We start from the raw sequence: 15,487 nt of genomic DNA, 5'->3' as shown, positions 1-15,487 counted from the left end.
GACTAAATCAGCCTAAGAATAAAGTAAACTTGTGCAGTCTCACAACACCCCCTCACTTCATTAAAATATGTCATTCTCAGATTAATAGGCATACCTCAGAGTAATTATGCCCTTGTAACTCTGACAGGATTTGCATATGATGCTCGTCGCTATTCAATGTCAGAACAAAGAGGAAGATGTTGGAATAATACAAAGTGTCTCAACTAACAGAAATTTAAAATCTGTAAATCACGCTGAATTACAAACAGGAAACATGTCACAAGGTGTAGAGTGGCACTCAAGAGGATTTTGGTATGTCAGTTTTGGGATTTTCTATGGACAAGCCTCATGGCTGCCAATTTCACTCCCCACTTCCCCCTTTTGTTCCTCCTACAACTGCTTCCTTCAACCCAGAAGCAACATTCCTGAATTACTCTTCTTGTAGGAAGAAAATAAAAATTAAAAAAGTGTTCTGAGAAGGCAGCTGGAGGCAGTCTAGGAGATTGTGCTGGGAAAAGCAGCCTGGCTCTTGAGGAGTGTGAGTGAGAAGATCCCAGTGCCTGCAGTTCCACCTTCTACTCCAGCTTTTATTGGGATCTTGAGTTCCCAAGCACAATCCTTTTGTTCCTACAGCCTACCAATGTCAAATGGTTGCAAAGCAAGGGACTACAGAGGGGAGACAGAAGTCTTCACCCACCATCCACTAAAATGTCACAAAAATCCATGGTCCAAAAAAAGGTGTCAGTACATTAATATTTAAAGGCTGTAGCCAAATAATTCTGCAACTGTCTCTGCAGAACATTTCACTGCTGTGACCCATCATTAATGCAGAGCAGCTGGGATATCCAGAGCCATCCAACCAGGCTGCTCAGTGAGCAACAATTTACAAATAAAAGAGATTTATTTTGTTCCTGGGATGGTACTTCTGAAAGTTTTATTTGAACTGATCATTAGGGAGGCATATAACTATATTTATGCAAGTCTAAGACACAGACCTTCCCCTAATCGTTTTGAAAGCACATTAATGACATTAGTTAACTTTATTTGTATGTGTTTGCATTTGGGGATTACTTCAGTACATTCCAAAAACTGCAGTCTGGCTATCAAAGGATCATAGATTTAACTACTCATACAGTTACAGGTGAAGCCCATGGCAAAACAGGTTTTAATTTTTAAAAACCCAAAACAATCCATTTGTTTAGATAAATGTCAGAAATCTGATTCACCTTAAAAAAAAAAAAAAATTAGGACATTGCATGGAAACACATTGAAAATACATTTTGATTTTTGATAAGCTCAAAAATCAAATCACCCCAAAGAACTGAGGCTTGTGCTGGGTATTCTAAGAGTTAAACTTGAAACTGTTTTGCTACTTACCAGCCCCTCACTGGGCATGATGCTGGTGAGGTGAACGACCTCGAGATGTGCTGACTGGGACACCAGAGAGTCAGATGAGAGAGAAATGATGTGGTCACAAATCCCAGACAGGGTTTTACACTGCAAAGAAAAACAAGTCAGTGGAATCCCTCTTTTCAAACTAAAACTACAAGTGGAGAAGTCCTTATTCTAATACTAACCAAGAATAAACAGATAGTTGTAATTCTTAGCACTGTAAAAACTACAGGTGTATGAAAGTCAAGAGCAAGTGATTAAGGGAACAGAAAATATCCATGAATGTCAAGAAAATGTGTATCTATGAACAATTCTGCTGTAGAAGAATATCTGTATCTCTAAACTATCTTCTCTACTCCAACCATGTGCACTTTAAAAACAAAAGAACAAACCCAATGAACTTTATCCTTATGATTATCAATACAATGGAAGTGGAACGAAATAAGTAAAAATAAATGTCTTATGCAACTGAATAACCTATTTTGTCTACCAAACAATGACATCATCCCTACCAACTGTGATAATTAGGTGAATTCTGCTCTTCAACTTGGAAAATTTCCTTTGTTAAAAATTACCCTGGCAGAGAAGTGCCTTAGTTAACCCATTTCCTGAAGTAAAATTCTTATGCATCTTTGAACACATCCTTTAACTGATATTCTACATCACTACAACTATGCAATGATTTTGTTATCCTGCCTTCCAGCTAAAGACCTCAAAATCTTAATGCAAATCCACAGAAACACCTTCAAAGCAGGAGCCCCATTGCATGGACAGCAGCAGTGGGTCTGACAAATTAAACCCATCTGTCAAAGCAAAGTTTGTAGGTCAGAGAGGAGCTGAGCTGAACCCTCAGACGACATTCATGTGGGAAGATTTATTCCCAAATTTCTGTCTGTTGCTTAAAGCACACTCCTTCAAAAAGTCTATGCCTGAAAATGTCTGAACCTAATGTTAAAGAATTCATTTAACAGAATTTCAGGATGGGTTTCCGGTCGAGGCTGTGCTGCTGTGTGCATCTATTTTGCTTTGGGGACTGTACTCTCATTTTTCCTAATTATAGCAAATTCCAGTGAAATCCCTTCAGGGAAGTTTCCTTTCAGGCGTTTGCAGAAGCATGAGGCTTTCTAATATCTCATTTGACACTATCCACAGAAGTTAAACAAATAAAGTTGTCACGATGAATAAGTTAACTGCCTAAATTTATAGGTTGTATTTCCATTCACTGTGCAGTTACTCATCTGGAAATCCAAGGACAGCTCGGGAGCCCTGGCTGTGGCATCTGGATTTTGTGTCAGCTGCAAGAGGCAAAGCATCCCACTGAGGTGTGTGTGACTGCAGCTAAAGGTCACCGTTTCCACCAATATTTCAAGCAGTTTCAGCTCAGGGCCAGAACCCCTGAGCAGAATTCGGGTCTCATTTTCTCCCGGCACAGATGGAGAAACTCAAAAAAATCTCCAGTGTAGTGAGTGCCCCTGTGAGTACATTCATTATCCAGCTTTTGAATCACTGGTATGTCAAGATATTACCATAATTTCCTACTGAAAACCTCTCTATGCCTCAAAATTTGAGAGCACTTGCCCAGATTAGATGCAGACTAAATCCCAGAGAGAGCAACACTTTCTACTGTAATGCTTCAACCTTCGAGTTGCCTCATGAAAAATATTTTTTTTTTAATAAAATAAACAATGAAGAAGTTTCAATCAAATTATCCTGGTCTATGGAAGGTGTCCCTGCCACAGTTAGAACTGTGGGGTAAAAGGTGTAAAAAAAAAATAATAATAAAAAAATATATATATATATGTATGTATATATATAAAATATATGTGTGTGTGTGTACACACCCCAAATCCCTAAAGATATCAGGTGCTTTTAAAAGTTCTATTCATACCCAGGTTTGCAATAGTAAGCTCTTTTTTTTTTTTTCTCTGAAAGTCACTGCACGCTTTCTAAATTTAACAGCACATCAATGTTTTATGACAGATTTTAATCCCCGCTGGAAGCAGAGAATGTGCAAAAGGCTTTAAAATAAAGAAGAAAAAAAAGAGTCAGGCAGTTGGGCAGAGCTTGTCAAAAGCTTATCTGAACTTGTAAATCCTTTTAGAGTTCCCTTTCACCAGAGGCTTTAACTCTATCTCAGTGTCAGTACAGGTTTTCTGTGCTGGTACCAAGAAAATATAAAGTATTTGAACTTAAAGGCCAATATCTAATCAATAATCTTGAATAAGATTCTTCTGCTCCGCTTTGTCATCAGATTTTTTTGAGTTCTGAAGGGACAAAATGCTCAGTCTGACAACCAGTGATACAGGTCTGTGGATCTGACCAGCCACCCTGGTAGGAATATTAACTATACAGAATATTGTGCAGCTTCTAAACCTGCACAATAAAACAATAATTTTGTATTTCTAAGTAACTGTAGTTATAACACAGAGCATTACTGTGGGGAACTTTAATTTTTAGCAACTGATATAATTAATCAGAAATTTTTATTTTTCTATAACAGCCTTATTTTTTGGAAAAAATTTTCTGTGTGTGGGGTGAAAAAAGAGAATACCAAAGCAGAATTACTTACCACATGAAGAATTTTATTTTCTGTTTCATACACCGTACAATCCTGCGGTAAAACAGAACAAAGCCTATTAAATTAATATCATATTAAATTTCCTATTGAGAAATGAAAGAAGGGTTTGTGCTGTTAACAATCTCTCACATGTTCCTGATGAGCCTTAAGATTTGCTACTTTCAGAGCAGTCATTTTCCCACTTTAGCTACCATTTTAAGAATAATCAATCTTACACTCCATAATTTCAGTGTTATCCCTACCTTGCTTTTTGCTTTAGTGCTATTACAGGGATTAAAATATTGTTTTTCTTTCATGAAACAAACCGTACAAATTGCTAAAAGGGTTCTCCTGCCTCTATTACTTATTAATGTTTGAAAGCTCCCCCAGTGTGACCCCCTGGAAATTGGGACACAGCCATGGAAAAGGGTTTGAACCATCCCCTGCAGCTCTGCCTCACCTCCTCCTGCCATTCCAAATCTTAGGTTATATTCTGCTAAAACATAAAATAAAAAGGGAAATACAGAAAATATCTCTTTCAAGCAGAGTGGGATTAGAATAGAGTACCCCCAAGTCTTGGTTCCCTCTCAGCCCCAGCCAGGCTCCTTCTCCCCTTTTTAGGTGGAGAAATCCTTGAATCCTTCTCCAGGTGCTTTTCCACACTGGAAAAGGTTTTCTACTGAGCAGGATATGGGATAATTTAAAAAAGTGTCTTGTTCATTTAATATTTTTTCCTTGAATGAGCTTTCAGGTAAAATTTACCTTGCTGAGAATTCCTGGTGGTCCATTCAGGTAACTTAAGATTCCCTCAGTTGGTCAGAGCCTGGTAATGGCAACGCCAAGGCTGAGGGTTTTATCCCTGTATGGCCTTAAGATTTGGACTTATGTGGGTCCCTTCCAACTCAGAATATTCTGTGATATCCCTTCAAGCAGCTCAAGATTCCCTGTAGCTTTCAATGTTTCCTCTTTTTACTGGCTCTTCATATATTAGCAATAGGAGTTAATTGCTTCAGATCTCCCTCGAAACAATTCCAACCCCCTCATTCCCCTCATACTCTGAACACTCAGTTTGGGCTGGGAAACCCTCTGGAGTTCTCTGCTCCCCTTTTCCAGCAGCCCAAACCCTTGGCTGTTCCCATCCAGCTCCCAAACTTTATCCCTTGGGTGTCCCTTAGGGGATTTTTTCCCTGAGCCCCTCTGAGGCAGCGGCTCCAAACCCTCAGCCCAAGGAACTGCCCCTCCCTCAGCTCTGAAGGCCAATATTTATTTTGGAGGATTGATGCTCCCGTGGAGAAATTAATTTCTAAGTGACTACAGTTTAAAGAATATTGCTACAGAATAAGAAAGTCAAAATCAGAAGATTGGGAGCACCAAGCAACACAGAAGAATTTATATTAGCATTTCATGGTCAAGTATCCCTTTGATGTTTCCTCTGTATTCATACTGTTATTTTCTAGAGCACAAAAAAGAATTCAATTAGTCAGTTTGGCTGGCAATGCCCAAGGCAGTTTTTCCTACAAGTTTTGCACACTTCAAACAGCTCATCCACCATCTCCTTTTAACCCTCCACGTACCAAGAGAACAAAATGATCACAGCAGGGCTTCAGAGCTAATGTTCCTGTCTAAATTATTCCTTTAATTTCTATGCTAGAAATGCAGTGTGAACCTCCCTCTGAACAAACTTAATTACTTCAGGTCAAAGAGTAGGAGTCTTATGTATAGTAAAACTGAAATTTTACTGTTTTGTAGAGCAGAATTAATGTTAGCTGTACTTATGTTGCACATTCAAGATTACATTAGCATGAAAAATGTTAATGGCTTTGGGATTCCTTCCAAAATAGATGCATATTGACTTTTCTAAAAAATACATCAGACTAGTTTAACTGAGAGGTTAAAAGCACTTTCAAGTGTTATACTAAAATATTAAGATATGTAGGTCACGATATTCTTCTGATTTATTTTTCTCTGATACGTGGCAATGCGCTGGGGATCTCATTAAAAAAATAATCTTTCAGGACGACCACTTATAAGATGTTGATCTATTTTTCTTAGAAAATAAATAATAGTTACAGTCACATTCTTTCTACATTTCCCAGCAGCAAGATGACATGATAAAAATATTTGTTCTTAAAGTTTAAAATAACCTTTAAATTAGCAACTGTGTTCTATTTCCCCTCTGTAAAAGGATAAACCCCAAGAATTACAAAACCAGTCACAGCAGGAGTGACTGTGTGACCACAAACCGGGCAAGGACTGCACTGTTCTGAACATCAAAAATTGAAAGGTGCAGCACACCTTTGTCTCTGATAAAGTGAAGCTGCTCCTCTGCATATTCATAAAGAGAAAAGGTCAGTGGGACTTGTGCTCACTCATGCTCCAGTCAAAATTGTAATTTCTAATTCCGAAAGAAGGAAAAAATGCAAGTATCACAAAAAATTTGCAGATACCATAAAGAATGTTTTATGGCAAGTTCTTGAGGACAGTTAACTAATACATGAGAAAAGGTAAAATATTTAGTTCATTAACTTAGCTCTAGAGAACAGCATGAGCTAAGTCAAACTATTAAGTCAATTACTGAAGAAACTAAAACCCTGCAAAGGAGCATTTCCCACCACAAAACCACAGGAAAGTTCTACAGAAGTATTTGGCTGGTGGATATGTCAAAGTGATACTTCAAAATACATTTCTGGCATGCATAAAATGAAATGTTTCTGAAATTCAGACATTAAAAAGAAAGAGATCACTCTGGAATTAGGCAAATATACAATGGCAAATGCACAGAACTGACCAAATTTAATTTTACTTGGTCTGAAGGTAGAGACTTGATCAGAGTGTATTTTTAGAAAAGAGTGAACAGATGTTTGATGAAATGTTCTTTAGCAAATGCAAGCAAAGTAAGATGGAAGGGCGGGGGGGGGGGGGGGGGCGGAATGGGGCTGGGAGCTGAAGTCTGCAAAGTTCAAACTGAAAATAACACCCAGGTTTTGCATGACAGCTGCTGAATCACAGGATAATTCAGGGGCCTCTGGAGGTTATCTGGTCCAGCCACCTTCTCAGGGGAGGGTAATTGAAAATTTACACCAGGTACAACAGTTAATAAGAAACAACAATTCCTATCAATTGCAGTGCAAACTAGATGGCTTAAACAAAAACAAAAACAAAAACAAACAAACAAACAAAAAAACAACCAAAAAACCACAACAACAAACCAGAAAAGCTATGCTTCATCTTAAACACAGTATTTGGCTAAAAATAGGGCAAAAATCCATTATAAGGTGTCTGAATTTATCTCAGTGAGATTAATTAGACAGTAATAAAGTGGAGAACAAGCAAAATTTTGTTTGGCTTTTGTTGGAAAAAGCTGAGTTGCGAGTTGTGCCGACATCCTTTGGTAAGACACAGACACTTTTTGTTCAAAGTTTGTTCTTGCAGGTCAATGAGAGTATCAAAAGCATCTACCTCAGATTTAAACATCTTTGACATAATGAGGGAAAATGAGAATCCCAGCTGCCACTAGGACTGGGGAACTCTTCCTATCCAATGAAAAATTAACTAATGGCTGCATTTTCTGAACAAAAATCCAAACCTATTCTTCCCCATTTCCTCCAGTTGTCTTTCCCTCAGGGCAGCCTTGGTGCTAAAGCATGACCCAACCTAAATTTAGTTCAGTTACTCTGGTGGATTCCACTTCAGAGCAGGCAGGAGAGTGAGTGCACCTTGAAACTGAGCTGTAGCTCAGACTGAAGTCAGCAGAGAGCTCAAACATCCCAATACCCTGCTCTAATGTGCTTTTTTGCATATTATTATAGACACATTTTGATGAGACATTGCACCTCAAAATCAGGATGTTTCTGCAACTCTGTGCATGACATAATCCTTTTGCAGTAGTTTAGTGAAGGTGATCAAAAGGGTTAAAAAAAACTGAGTAGAACAAAGTACATTTCCAACCAGAAATGGACAGCTGTAAAACTCTAAAATTAGAGAATGATGTTTTCTTTTAACCAGCATGAGCAGATGTTGTTTAAAGTTAAATAAGTGACTATTCATCATAGCATTTGCATGGTATGTAAATAATAATAAGACATGAAAATAATTTTGCTCTAAGGTTATGTCACTCAGATCACACAGGATATCCGGGCATGAAGATTCATAAGCACTTTCTATATTAAACTAAGGTTACAGGGTAGTGTCCCCTGTTAAGAAAATTCGCCTGGAGTGGCAGCTGCAAGTTGTGCACACAAAACGTGTTCAATTTGCACAAAATGTCAAAGACATTCCTACTTAATGTGCCAAACCTGTACCCTTGACTGCTGCTGTCACGCTGGCTGAACGAGGTATTTAAAATGTATCTAATTCATAAAACAAGGGAGTATCTGAAAGGATCTGAGACCGAGGTTTCTATTAGTTATGCCTTTCAATTCACATTCCAGCCTACAGCTGAGCCTGCAGTTCTGGTTTAGGTGAGACATTTCTGCTTTCACACATTAAGGTCAATTTCCCTCAGATTTAGTGACAGCAAAGCTGTCTCTCTATGACTGATTTGGTTTTGTCTGCTCTTTATGGTGCTAAGCCTAATATAACATAAAAAGATCTTAATAGACAACCATCAAAAAAGCCAAATCTGACAATAAGATAAAGGAACGACAAAATTTGATTTACAACCTGAAGAACTAACTAAAGGTTTTTCATTTTGGAATGATTTGGAGTTTATGCTAAAAGATTAGTTTTAAGTTGTCAAAAGGAAGACAGCTCTGGGACTGGAATTGAAGAACTGGAAAAAATAAAAGAACCAAACTATTGCTGGCAGAGGAGAACAGAATTTCATCTGCCAAAAGCTGGGACGTGAACGACAGAAGTGGAGGCAGCAATTCAAAATTACTCTGTTTTCACCTGGACCACAGGGAAAAATCAAACTCACACAAACAAAGTGCAGCATCAGCTGAAGGACAGAATCAGAATCTGGACTTTTTATACTGTAGAGAAGTTAATTTTGCTTAGTCTATAAATCAAAAATAGCCTAGTGCTATAAGCACCTTGTAAGAGAAAGCTTAATAAAGACACATAAATAATTAAATGCCGACATAGGAATTTCTAAGCTAAAAAAAGAGAAAAAGGGTCTCTGTTTTCTGCTGCAAAAATGCATAAAGGACAAGATTTCCAGGAGGAATAAAGCTGAATATTATGAATTAAGGATAATAGTGTAAAATACAATGACATATTTATTAGCCTTAGTTCTTTTGCTCCAAGGACTGAAATAAAATTGAAGTGGAGGGGAAAAAGGAGTTTTCAGAACTACTACTCCACTACTGCTCCAAAAAGTGTTTGAAACTGAGTTCTGTGATTGGTCTGCTGGGAGGGTGCATGGAAATCTGCGGCAGCACAGGACAGAGGCAGGCAGGGGAGTCCTCTGCCTTGGAGACAGTCCCAGCCTAAAGTCCCTGCAAAACTGGAGGTTAGGCCAAGATTTCTTCTTGCTTTCCTCCTTCAACCCTTTCATCTTTCTCCTTTTTTTCTTTCCAAGCCTATTCTCTGACCTCTCCACATATTCCAGTGACACTCTTCTGTCTCATCAATATTTTATCCGCTCACAAGGGGAGTGGCTCATTGTAAGTATTTGTAAAACTAATTTATCCTCAGTCTTTTGGTACCTGTGTGTCACCCCTTATGTTACTTCAGGGGCTGCCACTGCCAGAGACTATTATATTATTAATATATTATTATATTAATATTATTATATTGCTATATTATTATATTATATTATTATATTATATTACTGTAGGGGTCACAGCTCCAAGCCTGACTTCAAGGAGTGTTTGGACAATGGTCTCAGGCACAGGGTGGGATTTTTGGGATGTCTGTCCAGGGCCAGGAGTTGGACTTGATGATTCTGGTGGGTCCCTTCCATCCCAGGATATCCTATGATTCCATATGTTATATAGAATTAAAACCAGATAGATTATTTTTATGTTCTGGAGGACTGTATCACATTACAATTAACTAATCAGTGTCAGTGATGATAACACTGCTACCATTATCTGTTCTGTAGTTGTTTTGATGTTATGAGTATTTTGTGTTCATCCCTATAAAACCTCCATGTTACTGGCTCTTCTCTCAGTGAAGAAGCCACAAAGCAGGTTCTGGATGTATTTGTACGTATTTTAAGGACTTGTCCACAAAACATTTTGGATCATTCATATTTTAATCTGGAATAACCTGATAGCTGTAGTTAAGCTGTTTCCCACTGTGGCTTTATTCTTCTGTTTAACACCTGCATGGTGGTAAATCACCTGACACGAAATTGTCCACTGAAGAGCAAAGTCTATTATTTTAAACTCCACACCATCCTTCAATCTATCCAGGAGGATCCCCAAAGTCCAAAAAACTTCCTGTGCCTCCCAAAAAATAAGAGTATGGAAAGAAGAGAGAGGTAATGCTGTAACAACATTTCTGGCAATGGTAAAGTCGTAGATAATTTTACTATTGCAGTTTTTGAGCAGTGATGTGACAGGACCCAGAGCAGAGAGCCACTCCTACCTGTTGAACAATGGTTGTTAGTTCCAGGCACAGTTGAACAATGTTGTTTTTCAGCAGTGAATATTCTGTCACACTGACAAACGGAGACCTGGGGCAGGGAAGGGACAGGTTTATGCAGCATTAGGGACCACAGTTTACACTACAAGCAGATGTTTGTAATTCAGGGATCAGTTCTACAGCACAGAAATGCCAAATCATTTTAATCTCCAGCAACAACCTTTGTAATGAACACCTTTGGAACAAAAAAAAATGCAGGCAGGATGTAAACTGGATTTTGGCCAGAACATCAAGAGTTCTTGTTCTTATGGAGAGTAGAAATGGGAGCTTCCAAATAACCATAAGCAGCCCATATTTTCTTTGTACTGCTTATTAAAAAGATGGCATTTGTGGTATGACATCACTCCTCAGCAGCAATAGGCACCTTAATTCAGAGAGCACAGTAATGCTTACTTAGTCACAGCTTCCTGCACACCCAGATTCTCTTCAGGCTTTCCAAATTCTGGCTGAATCTGACCCCACTTGAATTTATAAGAACTGACAAGGTCATAGCCTGAGAGAATATGACTGCTGGCATTAGGTTAGGAAGATGTCACCAGGATTATACAAATCCTGTAAAGGAGGGTGATTCACTCTCACTGTGATTTCTAAGGTGCCATTTATACATTCCAGAGCATTCAGATTCTAGATAAAGCTATCCACTGCTATAACTACAAAGAAAAAACAAGCCAATGTTTGGTTTTTCCAAACAAGAAAAATGCTGTTTTATGTTTCTGTCTTGCAACAGAGATACTTTTAATCAAATTCTCACTTCATAAATGTAAAACACCAGTGGCTAGTTGTTAAGCATTAACCATCACAACTCTACCTAACACATCTAACCTGCTCCTGATAAATAAGAACACTTAATTTTCAGACTAAGTAAGTACTATCATTTATTTTGAACATTCTTAACTGATTTGCTCAATTTCAGCTTTTTGATGGCTAAAAGACAGCTCAGACTCCACAAACTTTCCTTCCTGTCCCTTCATGCTGAAATTTCTGACGCTGTTACCCATTGCAGCAGTGAGAATAGCATAGAAATATTCATTCCACACAAATTCCAACTGAAAGAATCTCAAAAGGTATCTAGAGACAATTTTAACACTCTCCTGACAGAGAAGGTACTAAATTTCACTTCCAATATCACACGAATTTCTAAAAATTTGGAGCTACAATTCCAGACCTGCCATTTTAATGTTAGAACAAAAGAGCACAAGAGGCAAAGAAAGACAGAACAAATACAGAACTCCTGTATTCTCATGCACAAGGGATTGAGGAACAGTTAATTACCTGTCCAGCCAGGCGAGTAAGTTCTTGGCAGCACCAATCAGGTCAACTACAGAGGTAAGAAAATCATTTGGCAGTCGTCTGGAGGCCCTGCCATCGTAGTGGCCACTCCTCCTCCTACCCGTGATAAAGTTCTGAAGGTTTTTGGCTGAGGCGTTCAGCTTGTGGGACAGAGTTCTCAGGTTTTCAGTCTCCAGGCCATAATTCTGAGGGAAAGAAGAAGATTGGTAGAGTGCGTAGTCAGCTACATGAACCAAACAAAATGTCCTGGACTGCTTTGGCTGAAGGGGTGGTTGTAGGTTGAGATGAAACAGGGATGTTTGGGTTGGACTCACAGCCCAACAAAACTCACGTGGGCTCAGCCACATCCCTGAGGGAAAGGCAAAAAGGATCCTGTCCCTCTGATCTTTAGCCTTCTGATGATTGCTTATGTATTTCTTCTAGAGTTTCTCAAAACAATGTAGATTGTTTTCACATTTCTCTGTGATGGACTTCTGAATTGACCACTGGGGTCAGAGGGGTGTTCCTCTCATCTACCAATCCTTGACCAAATTCCAAATCCTATTTAAACCCCAAATCATAATAAACTGTCCCCTTCTTTCCTCATTTCAACCTGACAGTGGGTGTGTAGATCTTCTGTGTCCCTGGCAGTGACAGGATCCCCCGTGCTGAGTCAGTCTCAGGACCTGTCCCATCCTCAGGAAGGGCAGATGAGGGATGCAGTGTCCCCTCCCTGCTGTGACCCACAGGTGTCTGTCACCTCAGTCTGCAGCAGTCCCACTGCACCAGATCCCAGCACCTGGAATTCCTCCACCTGGGCAGAACAGCCCCTTCCCCTGCCCTGTGAATTAGGAATGAAGTGGGACATGGCTTTGCTGAGAGGCTTTCACAGGAGCAGCCTCTCCTGAGCCCTGCTGCTGCTGCTGGAGAGCAGCTGTCCCACGTGGACTGGGACAGGGGAGCATCAAACCAGGTCACACCAAAGGCTCCTGCTCCCCTGGCTGAGAAGAGGGAAGAGTCTGAGCAGAGAATGTGTAGGAACAGCTGGTCATGGCTCAGAGACTCCAGACAGTGACCAGGTTTCATATTTAAGAATTCTGAGTGGATTTTTGTCTATTGTTCTAGCTCTGATGGCAGGAGAAGCGTGGAATCTAACTGAAGGTTTTCAAACACAAGTCCCTTTTCCCTTTATCCACATTCCTTCATCCATGTCTCTGTCCTTTTATCACCAGGCCTATTCCCCACTTAGACCCAGATAGCAAGCACAGAGATAGTTCAAAATCATTAAGTAATTCAAATTCACACAGAAAGTCTCAAACACACTGAACTGAACCCAGATTTCTTGCAGCCCCCACAGGATGTAGAACATGAAAGAATTGAATGAGCATTTAAACAAAACCAACTCTCAGTCTGAATTGATTGCCCACTGTTAATTTCAACTGTGCTTATATTAGAGGACAACTGATCACGAATATCACACATTGATATTTTTGCCTAAACTTCTTCCTCAAAGCAGAGGATAAAAAATGAAAAGAATACACTTCTTGACAGATGCTAGCATGAATATTCATACTAGAAATAATAATTTTCAACTCCAGAAAAGGGAAATATACTGACCAATAACAAGAGGATAAACTGGGGTTGTATGGAAAGCACACAAAACCCAAACAAACGCTCGGTGAAGTGTTTTGGACCTCTGACAGCTGGCACTGGGGACAGTGCCTTCCCTGCCAGCCATTCTCCCTGTCAAAGTTCACTCTGAGAAATAAACCAAGGCCTTGCCTCCAGCTTGCAGGGAAATCTAGGAGAAATGAAACATTTTGCTACCTTAGCTGACTGCAAAGAATTAGATTTAAATACCAGGGAGAAAATTAATTTCATTGTTAGGCCTGTATCGCAGCTAAAACATCGTGGCGGGGGCCAGACCATCCAGCTCAAGACCAAATTGCTACAGATGACAAAAAAACCTCTCTCCAACTTTTTTTCCCTTTTTTTTTCCCAGAACAAATGCAGCACAGTTAGCAACAGTGTCATTCTCTTTTGGAAAAAAAATAATTTAAACTTAAACTTTGGAAAACTTTAAAGAGCAAGGTGTATGTGATATTAGTGTGTCATCTGTTTAAAATTACATCTAATCTTTTATTGAAGTGCTGAAGGAATTCCCTCCCCTGCTCTGTTTTCCTCTTGACTTCCACTCCTGCCAAGATGATGACTAAATGGATGCACTGGGATGCCTTTTCCAGCTCTCAACCAGCTGGGCAGGGCCTGGTTTCCCCTCAGAACAGGTTTCATTCTGCACACTCAGCAACACATTACAAGGATGATAAACTAGATCCTCCTGGTTGCTTATTCCCGTGGAAACAGGCAGAAAAAACTCCTCTCCCAGTAACTTGTTATTGCATAAAATCTCTGGAAACATGTCACTTTGCTTCTAAGAGGAGTTAAGCAGGAAAGGACATGGTTTGATCACTGAATCTATAAATGCCAGAGAGTATTTTAGATCCCAGCAAGTGTAATCAGCCAGAGAGATCTTCTCCAGTCACTGGAAAACACAGAGGACTGAGCAGGAAATGTGTGTGAAGAAATCCACCTAGTGAACAAGTTCTTTGCTTTATCTTGAAGTTTATTGCTTACACGCCAATGACAACCTCAATTAGCATCAATACAAAATTTAAAATACAGCAGAATGTAGATAAAATGTATCCATAAAGATAATCAGAAGATGAAAGGAAATTTTTCAGCACAGTCAGAGTGCTGATGCAAGCTAGTGGTTTACCTGAGACTGAGAGGGGCACAATAAAGGGGAAAAGATAAAACTATTATGAAAATGACAGTAAATCAATGCCTTTGCAGGAGACAGAGACATTGGATTGTTCTAGATTTAAGCATGATTAAATCCAACGTTTTAATTTTTAAATCAAACAACTGTAATCAACTACCAAATGGGAAAAATGTGCTTACAAATAAACCTCGAGAGTATCCCTGCATCCTGATGCTCTGATGTCACCAACCTCCACTGTGGCAGCATATGAGAAAAAGACTGAAGGAAGTTGTGGCTTCTTTTGGGCTTCCAGAGTCAGCAACCAAAGGGATGGGGAATGGAGGAGACTGTTCCAGAGGAGAAAAGAGCCAGGAAGTGGGCACCCCACAAATTTAAACTGCATCAATTGTAATTCAATGGACACGTTTGGAAACAAAGAATTGTAGTTTCTGGCAACGACTGAGCAGGTGAGGAGCGTTGTGGATGGCACTGCCAATATCCAGATCTCTAATTCCTGTAGGCACCTCATGTCCATGGTGTAACTGAGTCTCAGAGCTGCCAGACTAAATCATTTTCACAGCTGCCAGGCCAGACTTCAGCCTTCACAGCCACACATTCTGCTCCCCCTGTGTTAAATATGTGCTGCTCCTGTGGGCCACACCATGAAAATGGTGCTCCTGAGCCTCAGAAATTCTGTCTCCTGGCAGGAGACCCAGGTGATTCCTTTTTTTGCACTCTAAATCTCAGATATAATTTCTAGTTTAAAAAGAAAGACAGAATAATAAGATATGAAACCTCTAAAAGGGACAGGAGAGTGCCATCAGCATAGGCAGGATTATTTTTCATCGCAAGAGTGGGGAAAAATTAAAGAAGAAAGGGTTGCTCCATTCCCTGGTTTTGTTTCATGATGCTTCAGGTTGTTCCCCCATCAAATGACT

At 39.5% G+C, this 15,487-nt stretch overlaps 1 protein-coding gene across 1 annotated transcript in view; it reads right to left on the bottom strand.

The window, feature by feature from the left end:
- Window positions 1-15,487, bottom strand: part of LOC310922701 (connector enhancer of kinase suppressor of ras 2-like) — a gene marked incomplete at both ends in the record, with an annotated part of 168,642 nt that overhangs the window by 71,322 nt on the left and 81,833 nt on the right. Inside the window, 4 exons of the mRNA XM_083883433.1 lie at window positions 1,357-1,476; window positions 3,941-3,982; window positions 10,463-10,550; window positions 11,792-11,994. Coding sequence (XP_083739559.1) covers window positions 1,357-1,476; window positions 3,941-3,982; window positions 10,463-10,550; window positions 11,792-11,994 — 453 coding nt within the window. The remainder of the gene's footprint in view (window positions 1-1,356; window positions 1,477-3,940; window positions 3,983-10,462; window positions 10,551-11,791; window positions 11,995-15,487) is intronic.

Source organism: Zosterops lateralis (assembly GCF_965231275.1).
Source record: "Zosterops lateralis genome assembly, chromosome: Z".
Classification (NCBI taxonomy): Eukaryota; Metazoa; Chordata; class Aves; order Passeriformes; family Zosteropidae; genus Zosterops; species Zosterops lateralis.
This window is presented reverse-complemented; position numbering and strand designations above follow the sequence as displayed.